At 60.2% G+C, this 15,263-nt stretch overlaps 1 protein-coding gene across 4 annotated transcripts in view; it reads left to right on the top strand.

Annotated features, from left to right (window-relative positions):
• Positions 1 to 15,263, top strand: part of PPP2R3B (protein phosphatase 2 regulatory subunit B''beta) — a 45,055-nt gene that overhangs the window by 23,550 nt on the left and 6,242 nt on the right. For all 4 annotated transcript variants that reach the window (XM_072955773.1, XM_072955771.1, XM_015244334.3 and 1 more), the window contains exons 3-10: positions 5,932 to 6,035; positions 6,213 to 6,315; positions 7,068 to 7,142; positions 8,470 to 8,556; positions 9,418 to 9,574; positions 12,316 to 12,364; positions 12,745 to 12,834; positions 15,077 to 15,252. In XM_072955773.1, the coding sequence (XP_072811874.1) occupies positions 5,932 to 6,035; positions 6,213 to 6,315; positions 7,068 to 7,142; positions 8,470 to 8,556; positions 9,418 to 9,574; positions 12,316 to 12,364; positions 12,745 to 12,834; positions 15,077 to 15,252 (841 nt within the window). The remainder of the gene's footprint in view (positions 1 to 5,931; positions 6,036 to 6,212; positions 6,316 to 7,067; positions 7,143 to 8,469; positions 8,557 to 9,417; positions 9,575 to 12,315; positions 12,365 to 12,744; positions 12,835 to 15,076; positions 15,253 to 15,263) is intronic.

The following is a 15,263-nucleotide window of genomic DNA, read 5'->3' as shown; positions in this document are numbered from 1 at the left end:
TTTGGAAAGCTGCAGACCGAGGATGGCAGACTCATGTCTTGGAGAACCGTTCTGCTCCAGTCAGAATACAGGCTCCTTTTATACAAAAAAAAACAAACAAAACAAAACACGGGAGGGGGTGTGATTGCTTGTTGCAAACTTCTTGGTATGGGAGTTCTTTGTTCCTGCAGCCGTCCACGTGGCCCAGGTCATGGTGCTCCTGCAAAACCTCCAACAAAACAAATGTTTTCCTCTGTTCTGCAACTTGTTGTCTTCACGTGAGTGCAGAGCTGGCAAGACTCAGCCTAGGAAACAGGGCCCAGGGTCCAAGCCAAAGGAGCAGATGTAGGACGAAGTCAGATTTGTTCTTTTCTGTTACAGTGCCCCCCTTCAGTGTCCATTCACAGCCTTGTGGCAAAGGGGGCGGCGACCGCTCTGGCTACCTCCTGCTGAAAAGGGGCGACGAGGGGGTGATTACGGAATGGAGTTGCTCAGCCTTGGACAGGGAGCACTCCTGGGCGTCTTTAGTCAGCAGGATAATCTCTCTCTTTCTTTTTTTTTTCTCTTTCTCTTCATTTGTAACTTTAACCTGATAAAACCCCTTAGAGCTTTGTGGGGTATGCTGCAGACACGAGCAGGCCCGTTGCCACTTTGCAGCGTACCAGGCAGTCCACATCGGGGGTGATTGCCCTAAGGAGGCTTGAACCACTCTGAAGGCTTCTTCTGTCCAAGTGGGCTGTGCCTCCGCCCATCCTGAGAAAGTGTCCACAAACACTGGGAGGCATCTGACATTTCCTGCGGCTCGAGACACTGGAGTAGAGTCTGTGTGCCGGTCCTCAGTGCGGCAGGTGCCTCTGTGTCGGGTCCCCACCTGGGGCGGTCTGACGGTGGACTCTGGGTTATTTTAGCACAAATCACACAGTCCTCAGTGACTCGCTCGATGGTCTTCTGCAGGTCAGGCCCCATTATATACTTTTGAACCCATTGTAAGGCGGCGTCTCTCCCGTAGTGGGTACTGTTATGTGGGTGCTGCAGCATAGCGTCCAAGGTGCCTCGGGGACTAAGACGATTCCTCGTGCACTACGTTTCTAGCCAGGTGAGGCGTGATCAAGAGTGAAACCCCACTCTTCGGGCCTCTCCTTGGCCTTTTCTGAATACACCGGCTGGTAGCTAACTTTTCCCCAAACAAGGCAGGAGAATTCTTAAATTCCTGAGGCAGGACTGTCCAATACTGTTGGACTGCCTGCGTTTCTGGGTCCTGCCCTTCAAACTCAAATAGCTGCTGTGATTCTTCTGCGGTGGGAATGCAGAAAAAAGCATCTTCCAAGTCCAAAGCCGAGAACCAGCTGTATCGTCCTGGGACGGCTGTGAGCAGAGTGAGCGGATTAGGCACTACAGGGTGTACGTCTCGGACTGCCTCATTCGTAGCCCTTAAGTCGTGGACAAAGCGATGCTCTGCTGGTTTGGCTTTTTGATGGGAGGGCAGGGGTGCTGTACGGGGACCTGCAAGGTTTAGTCAGTCCTGATCTGAGAAACTTCTCGAGAACTGGCTGAATTCCCTCTTGGGCCTCTTGTCTCAGAGGACACGGTTTTAGATGAGGTGCCCCAGCATCGCCTTTCAGTGGCGTATGCATTGGCCATGCGTTTCTGTCCTTCCCTGGGGTGCCGTCAGCCCACGCTTACGGCCTTCACAGACCTCGGGGGAAAGAGCTCTGTGTCGTTTTCTGGGCTTTCCGTGGGTGCCATCTGCAGGCTTAAAGTGTGCTCCAGTGGGACCCTGATGTCAAGCTGTTCTGGTGAAAAAGTTACTTGAGCATTTAATTTACAAAGGAGATCTCGGCCCCAAAGAGGGGCTGGACACTCTGGCATATACAAGAAGCTGTGCTTCATGGTGAGGTCCCCTAGCTGGCATTCCAGGGGTTGTCAGAATGAACGCTTTTGTATTTCTCCAGAAACTCCTGTGACTGGGATGGACTGGGGGGTCTTCGGTGCCACCTTAGCGTTTACCACGGAGTATGTTGCACCCGTATCTGTTAGAAAGTCAGTCTGTTTGTCCCCCACTGTCAAAGCTACCTGGGGCTCCTGGGGGAAATTGGAATCGGGAGCCTCAGATCTACAGGAGCCCCTGGGCCTCTACATCCATCAGAGTGTTCCTCTCCTTTTACAATACGAGGGGCTCCTAGCCTTCTTCATTGTTTTCCTGGATCAGACTCGCAGTTATGTTAAGTGCACACGTTGGTGGATAGAACTATGTATCCCCGAAAAATACTGGGCCCTGCACAGGCAGAGGACTGACACAAGAAGCCGCCGAAAGGAAGCCCCAGCATTAGTGCCAGTCCAGAAAAAGCGTCAGGACTTCCCAGTACTGTGGCCACATCATTTGGAAGCGCCCTGGTGAGGACAGACGAAGACGGAGTTACTGCTGCAGCAGAACTTACTGAGTCAGTTATTCTCATTGGAAAACACACAGCAGGGAACACGGGTCCTTTTAGGCCTTGCTCCAGTACGCACCGGAGGACTGTAATTTTCCCTGAGACAGACATCCCTGGTACGACTTGTGCTCCAGTACGCACACGCTGTTTTCTACACACCCAAGATGCCAGCAAGTCCAACAAAGCATAACATCCGAAGGTCACACTAGGAACTGTATTGCCGGTTCCTTTCCAGCCTCCTTGGGGAAAAGGGCCCAGAGATAGAACGGCACATCGTAGAACCTAAGTTAAGGGAAGCTGCTCATACCAACGCAAAAATGTGCTCTCTGGAAAGCCGCCAGGGTGTCTCCCTTCCTGGAAGCCATCACCTCTTCATGTGCAAGGACGGGACAGGCTCTGAGAGCACGCAGCATCCTGCTGTGATCAAGTTTCCCCATCAGAAGCCATTTCCTTAGCTGCGGCATTTTATCACTGGGCGCCCCAGTGCCGGCCGTTTCCTTAGCTGGGGCATTTTATCACTAGGGGCCCCAGTGCTGGTGAAGACTGGCGTAGAATAGCCGGGCGCTGCGCTGAACCTGCGCTTGTCGCCAGTACAGCTGCACGTGTCCAGCTGGTAAAGTAAACGTCTCTGACACAGCAGAGTCAAGGAAGCCAAGACGTGAGCTTAGTGAGGTGGTGGTGAAGGACACGGGGCGCCCCCGGGTAAAGCGATGAGTGTCTGGAGTGAGCGTTTCCCTGTTGAGTAACCCTAGGAAAGCAACCTCTGCCAGCTGAGAGGGTGGCACTGATCTTTGCAGGTCCCTCATTTGCAGCGTGCGAGCACTTTCAGGGCCCTTGCAGTCTGCTGTCGACCTGATAAACCCTTCCCCCAACTTCAGAGGGGTCTTCACTTGCTTTTTTGCTGGGGTTTCTTTGATTTTATCAAACCCAGACTACTGGCCATTTGCATTTAGGCCCCCTGTGGGTGAATGGTGTAGAAGGAATTGTCCCGTGCTGAGGGTGGCTCCTGGTCCAAACGCAGTGCCTTGTCAGCTCTCAGACGGCAACACCAGACCTGGTCCCTGTGCCCCAGGAACTAACAAGGATTTTCTAATTGATCCCTCTAAGGAGGGGGAGCCAGTCCGACCTCGTCCTGAGCCCCAGTGCCAGGAACGGGGGCTGGCTGTGTAGGAAGGAGTGGGTACACTGGCAGAGCAGCCAGAGCGGCTGGGACAGCTGGCTCAGCCGGAGAGTCGATGTTCGAAGGATCATATCCTAACGTGCATTCCTTTCCTTTTCTGATTTTCCCTCATGTAGTAGCACAAGTGCTTGCCCACAGGGCATCCCATCATCTTTCCCACTTTTTCAGAGTGCCTGAAATAGCAGGAGTGTGCAGGGCCATTCAAAGGCCACCGCTCCTCAGCACCGTGCTGTAAACTGTAAATAGCCACTGACCCTCTCTCAGCGCTTCGCCTTGGCGCCAGCCAGCCGGGCCGAACTCTGGGCCTGTGGTGATTTTAGGAACCAAGTGGAACCCGTATATTCTCCCTGGGAACATCCTACTCTCAGACAAGAACAGGTTTGGTTTTTTCCCTCCTGTTCTTTTCCTCTGTTTAACAACAGTAAAAATTTTAAGCACATAAAACTGACTTGGCAGCAAGTGGACAAATGGCACCAAAACAAAATGAAATGAAAATCCCAAAGGGCAAACAGAAAACCCTAAATAAATGCTCCGGCTTGGTCTTGGGGTTTACACACATGATGACACAGGAGACCACAAGCGAGGTGACTCACACAGCAAGGGTGGCAGCACGTGGCGATAACCCGGCATCAACCCCTTGTGGGGGTCCAAACAGGTGCTCTGGCCACACGCTGTTCGTCTTTCTCTCAGGCGTGGGTTCGTAGCTGCAACCAGACCACTCACTCAGAGCGTGCCTCCGAGCACCTCCTTCAGGTGTCCGCGTCTTCGCCGCCCCAGCGTCAGGCCGGGCTTCACCCTTCTCCTTCTGGGGTCGGCAGTTCCCCTGCCCTCGCGTGTCCACACCTGCGGCTGCGGTCCCTCGTGTGCCAGTACTTGTAACGGGTTTATGCGGTTGCCCCGACAGCCAGGCTGCCTGGAGGCAACGGCCCCACTGAGGCAGCGGCTCTGACTGCGCTGAGTCAGTGGGAGGGGTGGGGTCCCTAAGCTCTGTCCCTCCGTGGGTCCCTGGCCATGTGTCCACAGCCTCGCTGCTGGGACTCCACGGGGGCCTGACCGCCCTGCGCGTTTACCTATGCGTTTTAAACAGGGTTCTGTTTCTGCTCGAACCTGAGTCGTTTGGGGAGCAGCAGGCATGTTAACAACGTGGGGCCTCCATCCAGGATTGTGTTCCCCCTTTGTTCGTGGTAGAGCTCCGCCTGCCCGGCCTGGAGCCGCGTCCCCGTGGGCTGACATGAGCTGCGTCGTGCGAGCCTGCGTCACGAGGCGCTGTTCCCTCCTGGGCACGAGGCCTGTCCCCGGCCTGGTGCCCGTCTGGTTGGGATCGGTCCTCCTCGTTGCTGAGTTCAGTGCCCAGCGTGCACTGCGTGGTGTCTGTGTCTCTGTCCTGAGAGGGCCGCCCCGGCCCCGCCCCGGGCTCCAGGTGTACATCTCCCGGCAGGACGAGGGGTCCCTGCGCCCGTTCTCCGGAAGAGGGTTTTGGTCCGTGTGATGTCATTCCCGTCATCCGGACTCTCACTGGGGAGCCCGGGGTCCAGACTGCCGTGGGAAAGTTACATCACGGCTCAACCTCCCGCGGCATCAGACCCCGCCTTTCCCGTTGTGGGTTCTGACCAGACGCATCGGTGCGGTGGGGGGCCTTTGTCTGTGTCTCTGCGCTCATCACACCCCCGGCCTGGGCTCCGGAGTGTCCATCTCCTGTCCTGTCCTCCCCGCCCTGGCTGCTGACCCAGAGAACTCGATTCTCTGTCTCTGACTCTCGGAGGGTTTGCTGAGTGGGAATTCCTTTTCAAACTCTCTGAGGAACAGGTTGTTGTGTGACTTTCTCTGTGCGTCTCTGCCTCCTGCTCTCTGCCCCCCGTTTTCCCATGTGTTCGAGGTGGAAGCTCAGATGCTGGGTTTTCAGCCTCTGTCCCAATTGGTACCTGCATCAAAAGCAGTAAACACCACGCTGATGTCACCGCAGTCCCCAGGATGTGACGTGTCCCAGCGTCCCTAGTGTGTCCTAACCTGCAGAGTCGTTTATGCTCCCGTCACCTCCTGTGGCCTCTCATGACCTCCGATTACGGGTCATCAGAAGCTGTTTCACCCGCATGGTTTGGGGACTTGCCAGCTGCCTCAGTCACGGTGGCCGCATGCCGCCTCCAGTCACAGAGGGTCTGCAGGGACGCTGCGTTCGTCCTGGGGTGACAGCTGGAAGCGCAGCGTCCTCCTGCCCCGTGATGCCCGCGGGCCGTCGTGGCAGCCGCAGACTCTCCGGGGGAGGCCTGAGGTGTGCACGGCCGTGTGGGGGCTCCGGTGGCGCAGGCTGCGGAGCGCTGACCTGCGTGTCCTCTGCTGCAGGCCTGCGGCTGCCCTCTCTACTGGAAGGGGCCACTCTTCTGCGGGGCCGGCGGGGAGCGCACGGGCTCCGTGTCTGTCCACAAGTTCGTCGCCATGTGGAGAAAGTGAGTCCGGGGCGGGCGCGGCGTCCCCGTGATGCCCTGCTGCTGGGACGGGAGGGGTGGACACGGACCTGCAGGCCCGCCCGGCCCTCCCTTCTCCCCGTCATAGGGCACCTGACCCTGAGTCCGGGTGGGGGCTGTGGGCAGACCTGGGAGGACAGCGGGGTGTCCTGTCACTAGAGTCCTGCAGAACTGTCATGACGATGCGGCCAAGTTTGTCCACCTGCTCATGAATCCCGGCTGCAACTACCTTGTACAGGAGGACTTCGTCCCCTTCCTGCAGGTATGTCCCCACGAGCGCCCCGCACCCTGTAGCCCTCTCGGCCGCTCTTGTGTCTGCACCCCGCCTGGGCTGCGGTCTGCTCCATCCTGGGGGCGCCGCCTGCCCCGAAGCTGGCTCTGTGCGGCCCTCCACACCTGTTTGGGGGCAGGACGGAGCAGACAGGTGCACACCTGAGCCTGGGAGGTGTGGTCTGATGGCGGGGTGAGCACTGTGTTGCGTGAGGCTCTCTCCATAAAGCGGGTTGCGGTCGGCGGGACGCTTATTCTCCAGACGCTGCTCCAGCCCCTCTTAGCATTGTTTGTTTGGCACTTTATTGTACGTTCCGTGGCAGAGAACCAAAGATGATGCGTGGTTACGTGTCACCGCGTGTTCCACTGAAACACGGCGTCACTGCAGTCCCTGAGGCAGGTGGGATAGAGGAGACTTAAGGGCTCCTGGGGTTGGTGGAGCCCTTTGTTGCGTGAGGGCACTTCAGATTCCCTTTCTCGAAGTTTGGAGGGGACTTGGGTGTCGGTGCTTACATGTTCACACAAGCCAGGTTGCCCGGCCGTGAGCAGTGCTGCCATGTGCGTCCCGAGCTCGTGGCCCAGATGTCCCATGTAACCTTGACGTGATTTCATAGACTCGAGCATTTGGGGTGAGCGTGTGTGAGCGGCTCGTGGCTGGCTGTGTGGGCCGCTGTGCTTCACGGGAGACGCTTCTGGTCCCCGCGGGCCAGCACGTCCCAGGCGTGTCTTGTCCCCCGCGTGCAGGACGTGGTGAACACGCACCCTGGCCTGGCGTTTCTGAAGGAGGCGTCGGAGTTCCATTCCCGCTACATCACCACCGTGAGTACCGAGCAGGCCCGGCCACGAGGCCTCTGCGGGCCCTGCTTCCTCTCTGTGATGCCAGCCTCCCTCTCCCTGGGCTTGTGCGCGGGGTGAGGGCGTCTCTGCTCCGGGCGCGCAGCCGGGCGCCCTGGGGGAGCCCCACGGTCTGACTGCAGCACAGCAAGCCTGGGCGAGGGGCGTCAGAGACCCTCTCTGGGGTCTGGGCAGGAGGCGCTTAACAGCGTGTCCTGGGCCCCAGCCTGGGGGTCTCCTTACCTTGAGGAGAGAGACTTGAGGACATCACAGCCCTGCCCCCTGCACCTGCCCTGGTCAGGGTCTCCTGGGGAGGACAGCTCCTCCCACACGCTCCTCCTCCAGCTCTGAGCCTGAGTGGCCCAGGCAGCCCGAGGGTGTGCTGCCGGGAGCTTGCATTTGTCCTGCAGAGCAGAGCGGACACCCGGGGGAGAGCCAGGCCGCCTCCTCCCGGTCAACGGTCCACTGTCACCCTGGGGGGGCGTCACCAAGTATGGTGATCGGAATTGGGGTTTATTCAGAGGACAGTGAGGGCTGACCTAAACCCGGCTGTGTGCCCGGGGCTCCGTGAGCACGCTGGGTCCTCAGAGCACAGGGCAGGGAGGGGCCGTCCGGGGTGAGGGCAGGGGAGGGGACTTTGTCAGTGGGGACACCCCCATCTGAGGCCGGGTCCTCAGTGCCCAGGGCAGGGAGGGGCCGTCCGGCGTGAGGACAGGGGAGGGGACTTTGTCAGTGGGGACACCCCCATCTGAGGCCAGGTCCTCGGTGCCCGGGGCAGGGAAGGGCCGTCTGAGGTGAGGGCAGGGGAGGGGACTTCGTCGCTGGGGACACCCCTATCTGGGTCTTGCTGTGCCGGGGGAAGGGGGTCACTCTCAGGTCTTACATTAATGCTGTCCGTTCCATAGTAAGTTGCTTGTGGGAGCGTTTGAAGCCATTTTCTAAACCAAGCCCGGTGTAAGGAGGACTCCAGCCTTCCAGGAGCTCCTGCTCCCTTCCCCTTCCTCCCCACCCCCTGCCCCTCGCCCCACCGCCGCCTGCTCGGATTGCCCACTTCCTGCATGTGCTCCCCCCAGAGTGTGGAATGTGGCCGGAGGGACAGCTCCTCCCGCCCGAGTGCCACCCCGGGCGGGAGGCAGGACACTGTGGAACTGGCTGATGCGTGTGGGCCAGGCGCCCTCTGCTGGCCACGCAGGGTCCTGCAGCCTAGGGTCCATTGATCCTGGTGAGGCCCAGCAGTCCCAGGTGAGGTCCCTGGTGGGCCTATGTGCAGCCCCCAGGGTCCCGGGCTCCGCTGACGGCCCTCCTCCCTCAGGTCATACAGAGGATCTTCTACACGGTCAACAGGTCCTGGTCGGGGAGGATCACATGCGCAGAGCTCCGGAGGAGCAGCTTCCTGCAGGTGGGCGGGGCAGCAGGGCGAGGTGGGTTCCTCACGTCCTCCTGTGCCCTCGCCCCTCCCCTCTTGCATCATTCCTCACTCCCCCTCCAGCACCCAACTCCCACCCACCCACCCATCATCCCTCCCTCCCCCCACCCACCCATCATCCACCCCTGCACCCTCATCCTTCCCTCCCTCCCCCCACCCATCACCCGCTCACCACCCACCCACCCATCCATCATCCCTCCCTCCCCACCCAGCACCCACCCATCATCCCTACTTCCTTCCACCCACCCAACCCCCATCCACCATCATCCCTCCCTCCCCCACCCAGCACCCACCCATCATCCCTACTTCCTTCCACCCACCCAACCCCCATCCACTGTCATTCTCCCTCCACTCCCCCACCGTCACCCACTGATCCCTCCCTCCCGGCCCCACCCACCACCCACCCACCCATCACCCCTCCCTCCTTCCACCCACCCAAACCCCATCCACCATCATCCTCCCTCCCCAACCCACGCATGCATCCATCATCCCTCCCTTCCTTCCATTCATCCTGCGTCCATCCTTCCACCTGTCCAAGAGGCACGACCCGCCCTCTGGGAGCTGGCGTCCCCCATGCCCACACCCAGTTCTGTGGATGGGCGTGTTCACAAGGTGGGGTGCTGACCTGCCTGCGTCAGGATACCTGCTCACGGTGCTGCTCCCCGTGGCTGTCAGGCGGCCCTGACGCGGGGGCGCCCCTCCCCTGGGTACTGAGCTCCCAACCCCTGAGCGGGTCTCCACCAGCTCTGAGCCCCCACCGTCACCTGTGAGACCCTGGGGTCCCACCTGCAGGAGGCCCGGCTGCCATGGAAACTCTCGGGTTTGTGCCTGCAGAATGTGGCACTCCTGGAAGAGGAGGCGGACATCAACCAGCTGACAGAGTATTTCTCTTACGAGCACTTCTACGTCATTTACTGCAAGTTCTGGGAGCTGGACACGGACCATGACCTTCTCATTGATGCGCAGGACCTGGCCCGGCACAACGACCACGGTGAGGACACGGCCTGTGGATGGCAGGGACCTGCAGCCAGGGTGGGCGTGGGCTGTGCCCTCCCATGAGACCAGCCATGGCTGCTGCCCCTGATCCTGGAGGCCTGACGCCTCATGCTGTACCCCCCGGAGTGGCTTTCACTGCAGGACACACAGGAGGCAGGGACACACATCAGGACCCACGAGGGCACACGGGGAGGGCCCGCTCAGGTCCTGTGGCAGGAGGGAGGGAGGGAGGCCTCATCAGTGCCGGCTGCTCCTCCACGCCTGCCACCTCCACCCCCACTTGTGGGGCTCTTCCCACCCCGAGGCCCCTTGGTCTGTCCTGAGTGTTGGGAGACCGCCACCCACCTATCAGATTCCTCCAGGTCTCCTAGGTGAGCCCCAGTTTGGGCAAGTCTGTGGGTGCAGCTCTGAGCTCACAACAGCTGTTCCCCAGGTGAGCAAACACTGTTGCTGCAGGTGGCCAGTGTCTGCACCCTCCCTGTCACACCCTCACCCCACTTCCTGCTTCCGGTCAGGGCCTGCGTCCGTGGAGGGATGGCCCCGTGTCTGTGAGGGTGGCCTGGCCCCAGGCTGGGGAGGGCGGATGAGGTGCTGGGCCATGTGTCAGCCCCACAGTCACTGTGACGAGACTGTCTGAGCAAACTCATTTGTCTGAGGGTTCCCTTCCCGCCTGCAGGGCTGACCCCTCACCTGCCCTGCCTTCTCACCACAGAAGGGCTTGAAAAGTTGACTTTAAGCCCCTTCACGGTCCAGGTGCAGCAAGGAAGAACCCAATGCAAATAATTTTTTTGTAAAAAAAAAAATAGTCACCTGTCACCTCCATTATAAGAAATCCAATTTTCAAGGCACACAGAATGGCCTGAAATTTGAGCTTGCCATGAGTGGGCTCTTAGTTTTCTGGAAGGTTTCCTTAGGCCTGCGTTTGGTGTGACTATTTCACGTAATTGCACCCGCGAACACACGTCTGAATTTTCTACATTTGTTTCACTCGTGCTCAACGTAGATGGGACAGTCCTGGATGTCAGCTCCCTGGGGCCGCCTGTCTGCTCCCCCACATCTGTCTGCAAGGGTCCCGCAAATGCTGGTGCGTGGACACCTGGGTGGACGTGGGTCCCTCTCAATGCTGCTCCGAACTTGACGTGTGGTCTCAACTCTTACCTGTGCCCTGAGTCCCACGGGAGTAGCTCTGAGCACAGGCTCGTGGTGGCTAGAGGAGGGCGCCACATCAGGGGTCACCCCAGCCTTGCCCATCCCCGCGGCCCCTCCCCCAGAGCCCACGTCCCTGTGGCCCCGTGCACTCCATCGAGTTCTCGTTCCTGGGGGCTCTCATGCGGCCGGCCTTGGGGGTTGGTCACCAAGCAGGCTGGCTGCTGGTTGCCTCGTGTGCTGGAAACACTAGTAGTAGGGACGGCGGCCCTGTTGTCCAGGACAGAACAGTGGGTGGCTCCCAGAACAGGGCTCCCAGTTATGGGTGTGAGTGCGTGCCGTGACATGTCCCCTCCCTTGCACGAGCCTCTTTCAAAACATCGCGGGCTCCTGCAGGAGCAGGGTTCATCCTGCCGTCATGGGAGGGAATGGGCAGGGGTCGGTGCTGATCTGTCCTGTGTCCCTGCGGACCAGTGGGTTCCCTGTTTTCAGATCGCTGGTCGTGGGAGTGAGTCCGAGTCCCTGGGCTGCTGTCTTGGGGGCGGGGGGGACTGTAACACCAGGAAAGTATCCTCCCAGGGAGCATTTGTGTATTTACGAAGGACCGTCATCCCGGGCGGGGGGTGGTTGCAGTTTCCTGGGGCAGTTGTAGCAGATGAGCACAACCTGGGGCTTAAACAGCCATCTTCATCCCCCCCAGCAACAGGGACCTGCACCCACCTTCCCCGAGTCCTGGAGACCAGACGCCTGAGGTCAAGGTGTCCCAGGGCCGCGCTCCCTCCGAAGGCTCCGGGGAGGGTCCTCCCTGCCTCTTCCCGCTTCTGGGGGCTCCAGGCGTCCATCCCTGGGCTGGTGGCCGCCTCCCTCCGGTCTCTGCCTCCATCTCCACGTGGCTTCTCCTCTGTGTCTGTGTGTCTCCTCTTCTGAGGACACTGTCCTTGGATGCAGGGCCACCTCCTCCAGGAGGCCCTCCTCTCAGGTCCTTCACTTCATCCCGTCTGCAGAGACGCTATTTCCAGATGGGTCCCATTTGCAGGTTCTGGGTCTATTAGGGTCTTAATTGTGTCCCCAGAATTCGCATGCTTAAGGCGTATCCCCCAGGAACCAGCCCTGCTGACATCTGGACCTCAGACTCCAGCCTCCAGGACTGGAGGGCATAAACCACTGCTGTGTAAGGCACCTGGTGTGTGGTGCTTCGTGTCAGCAGCCCCAGCGACCTCATTCAGTGCTTTTCCCTTTTACTTCTGAGTCGAGTGTGCCTTGAAATGCGTTTGTGTTCTGACTACAGTCAAGCTGAGAGTTTGGGAGCAGAGTGTCTGACAGTGTGGGTTCTGGCATGTTCTGTCTTCACACCCTGTTTCCATCTTGGAGCCTCCAGGCCAGCTCTTCTCGCTTGTGGCTTTAGTTTGGACTCAGGTCCCGGATTGGCAGGCGCTGGGCAGGCCTGGGCGGGTGTGTGCAGGAGACTCAGGTCCCAAGATCCTGCCCCCACCAGGCCTGGGCCCCAGCGAGAGGACCCGAGCCCGCCCAGAGGCTGCTACGTCAGGCCAGGGCCATGCGTGGTGGCTCATGGCCCCTTCTCCTTTGCAGCCATTTCCACCAAGATGATCGAGAGAATCTTCTCAGGAGCCGTGACGCGGTACGTCCACACTCACTGCACTCGGCCCATCCAATCAGGGTTTTGGCCGATTTTCCGTGTAACCACCCGGTTCTGTCTCATGTACTGCTGACCTGAGGTTCTTCTGTTGTGAGAACAAGTGCCGTGGTCACACGAGGTCATCATTAAGGGGGACAGGGGTGCCATGGCAGGTGTTGGGCGTTGAGACCACAGTACGCTGTGACCACGGCAGCTGCTCCTGCCCACCTGGGGTCCTGGGGACCGTCGTCTGTGGTCACAGGATCTCTCTTGGGCCTCCTCCCCAGTAGGAGCCACCCAGTGGGAAGTGGGCAGGGACCCTGCACCTCAGGCTGCTTCTCCCTGACCTGGTCTTTGTCTCTCAATTCTGGCCTTGAATCCAGAGGTAAAAAAGTGCAGAAGGAAGGAAAAATAAGCTACGCTGACTTTGTCTGGTTTCTGATCTCCGAAGAAGACAAGAAAACCCCGACCAGGTGCGTGTCTGGCAGGTGTCCTGGGCTCCCCTTGGGAGAAGACTTGCAAGCCCTGGGCAGGTGGGCATCCCTGAGAAAGGGTGCCATCCAGGCTAGGTCAGTCCCGGGTGGGGCTCGGGCAGGGTCCACAATGGGCAGGGTCGTCCAGGTAGGGTCTGTCCAGGGGCATTCACCCTAGGTTCTCTGGGGGGGGGGCCTGTCCCTGGAGGGGGTGGTTCACACTGAGTGGAGGTGGTTCCCAGGGGGTCTGTCTCTGGGAAGGGGATTCACACTAGGTGGAATTGTTTCCTGGTGGGGTCTGTCCCTGGGCAGGGTATACACTGGTGGAGGTGGTTTCCAGGGGGTCTGTCTCTGGGTAAGGGGGTTCACACTGGGTGGAGGTGGTTCCCTGGGGGAGGTCTGTCCCTGGGGAGGGTATACACTGAGTGGAGGTGGTTCCCAGGGGGTCTGTGTCTGGATAGGGGGATTCACACTGGGTGGAGGTGGTTCCCGGGGGGAGGTCTGTCCCTGGGGGGGTTCACACTGGGTGGAGGTGGTTCCCGGGGGTCTGTGTCTGGGTAGAGGGGTTCACACTGGGTGGAGGTGGTTCCCGGGGGGAGGTGTGTCCCTGGGGGGGTTCACACTGGGTGGAGGTGGTTCTCGGGGGGAGGTCTTTCCCTTGGGGGGTTCACACTGGGTGGAGGTGGTTCCCGGGGGTCTGTGTCTGGGTAGGGGGGTTCACACTGGGTGGAGGTGGTTCCTGGGGGTCTGTCTCTGGGTAGAGGGGTTCACACTGGGTGGAGGTGGTTCCCGGGGGGAGGTCTGTCCCTGAGGGGGTTCACACTGGGTGGAGGTAGTTCCCGGGGGTCTGTGTCTGGGTAGGGGGGTTCACACTGGGTGGAGGTGGTTCCTGGAGGTCTGTCTCTGGGTAGAGGGGTTCACACTGGGTGGAGGTGGTTCCCGGGGGGAGGTCTGTCCCTGGGGAGGGTATACACTGAGTGGAGGTGGTTTCCAGGGGGTCTGTCTCTGGGTAGGGGGGTTCACACTGGGTGGAGGTGGTTCCCCGGGGGAGGTCTGTCCCTGGGGGGGTTCACACTGGGTGGAGGTGGTTCCCGGGGGTCTGTGTCTGGGTAGGGGGGTTCACACTGGGTGGAGGTGGTTCCCAGGGGGAGGTCTGTCCCTGAGGGGGTTCACACTGGGTGGAGGTGGTTCCCGGGGGTCTGTCTCTGGGTAGAGGGGTTCACACTGGGTGGAGGTGGTTCCCAGTGGGAGGTGTGTCCCTGGGGGGGTTCACACTGAGTGGAGGTGGTTCCCAGGGGGTCTGTGTCTGGGTAGGGGGGTTCACACTGGGTGGAGGTGGTTCCTGGAGGTCTGTCTCTGGGTAGGGGGGTTCACACTGGGTGGAGGTGGTTCCCCGGGGGAGGTCTGTCCCTGGGGGGGTTCACACTGGGTGGAGGTGGTTCCCGGGGGTCTGTGTCTGGGTAGGGGGGTTCACACTGGGTGGAGGTGGTTCCCGGGGGGAGGTCTGTCCCTGGGGGGGTTCACACTGGGTGGAGGTGGTTCCCGGGGGTCTGTCTCTGGGTAGAGGGGTTCACACTGGGTGGAGGTGGTTCCCAGTGGGAGGTGTGTCCCTGGGGGGGTTCACACTGAGTGGAGGTGGTTCCCAGGGGGTCTGTGTCTGGGTAGGGGGGTTCACACTGGGTGGAGGTGGTTCCTGGAGGTCTGTCTCTGGGTAGGGGGGTTCACACTGGGTGGAGGTGGTTCCCCGGGGGAGGTCTGTCCCTGGGGGTGTTCACACTGGGTGGAGGTGGTTCCCGGGGGTCTGTGTCTGGGTAGGGGGTTCACACTGGGTGGAGGTGGTTCCCAGGGGGAGGTCTGTCCCTGAGGGGGTTCACACTGGGTGGAGGTGGTTCCCGGGGGGAGGTCTGTCCCTGAGGGGGTTCACACTGGGTGGAGGTAGTTCCCGGGGGTCTGTGTCCGGGTAGGGGGGTTCACACTGGGTGGAGGTGGTTCCCGGGGGGAGGTCTGTCCCTGGAGTGGTTCACACTGGGTGGAGGTGGTTCCTGGGGGTCTGTCTCTGGGTAGGGGGGTTCACACTGGGTGGAGGTGGTTCCCAGGGGGAGGTCTGTCCCTGAGGGGGTTCACACTGGGTGGAGGTGGTTCCCCGGGGTCTGTCTCTGGGTAGGGGGGTTCACACTGGCTGGAGGTCATTCCCAGGAGGTCTGTCCAGCGTCGTGCTGAGCGCAGCCCACTGTGACCGCAGCATCGAGTACTGGTTCCGCTGCATGGACCTGGACGGGGACGGGGCACTGTCCATGTACGAGCTGGAATACTTCTACGAGGAGCAGTGCCGACGGCTGGACAGCATGGCCATTGAGGCCCTGCCCTTCGAGGACTGTCTCTGCCAGATGCTGGACCTGGTGAAGCCCCAGAACGAAGGTGACGCCCTG

The sequence above is a fragment of the Vicugna pacos genome, chromosome X (genome assembly GCF_048564905.1).
Source record: "Vicugna pacos chromosome X, VicPac4, whole genome shotgun sequence".
Classification (NCBI taxonomy): domain Eukaryota; kingdom Metazoa; phylum Chordata; class Mammalia; order Artiodactyla; family Camelidae; genus Vicugna; species Vicugna pacos.
The sequence above is the reverse complement of the archived record's forward strand: the minus strand, read 5'-3'. Positions and strand labels throughout refer to the sequence as shown.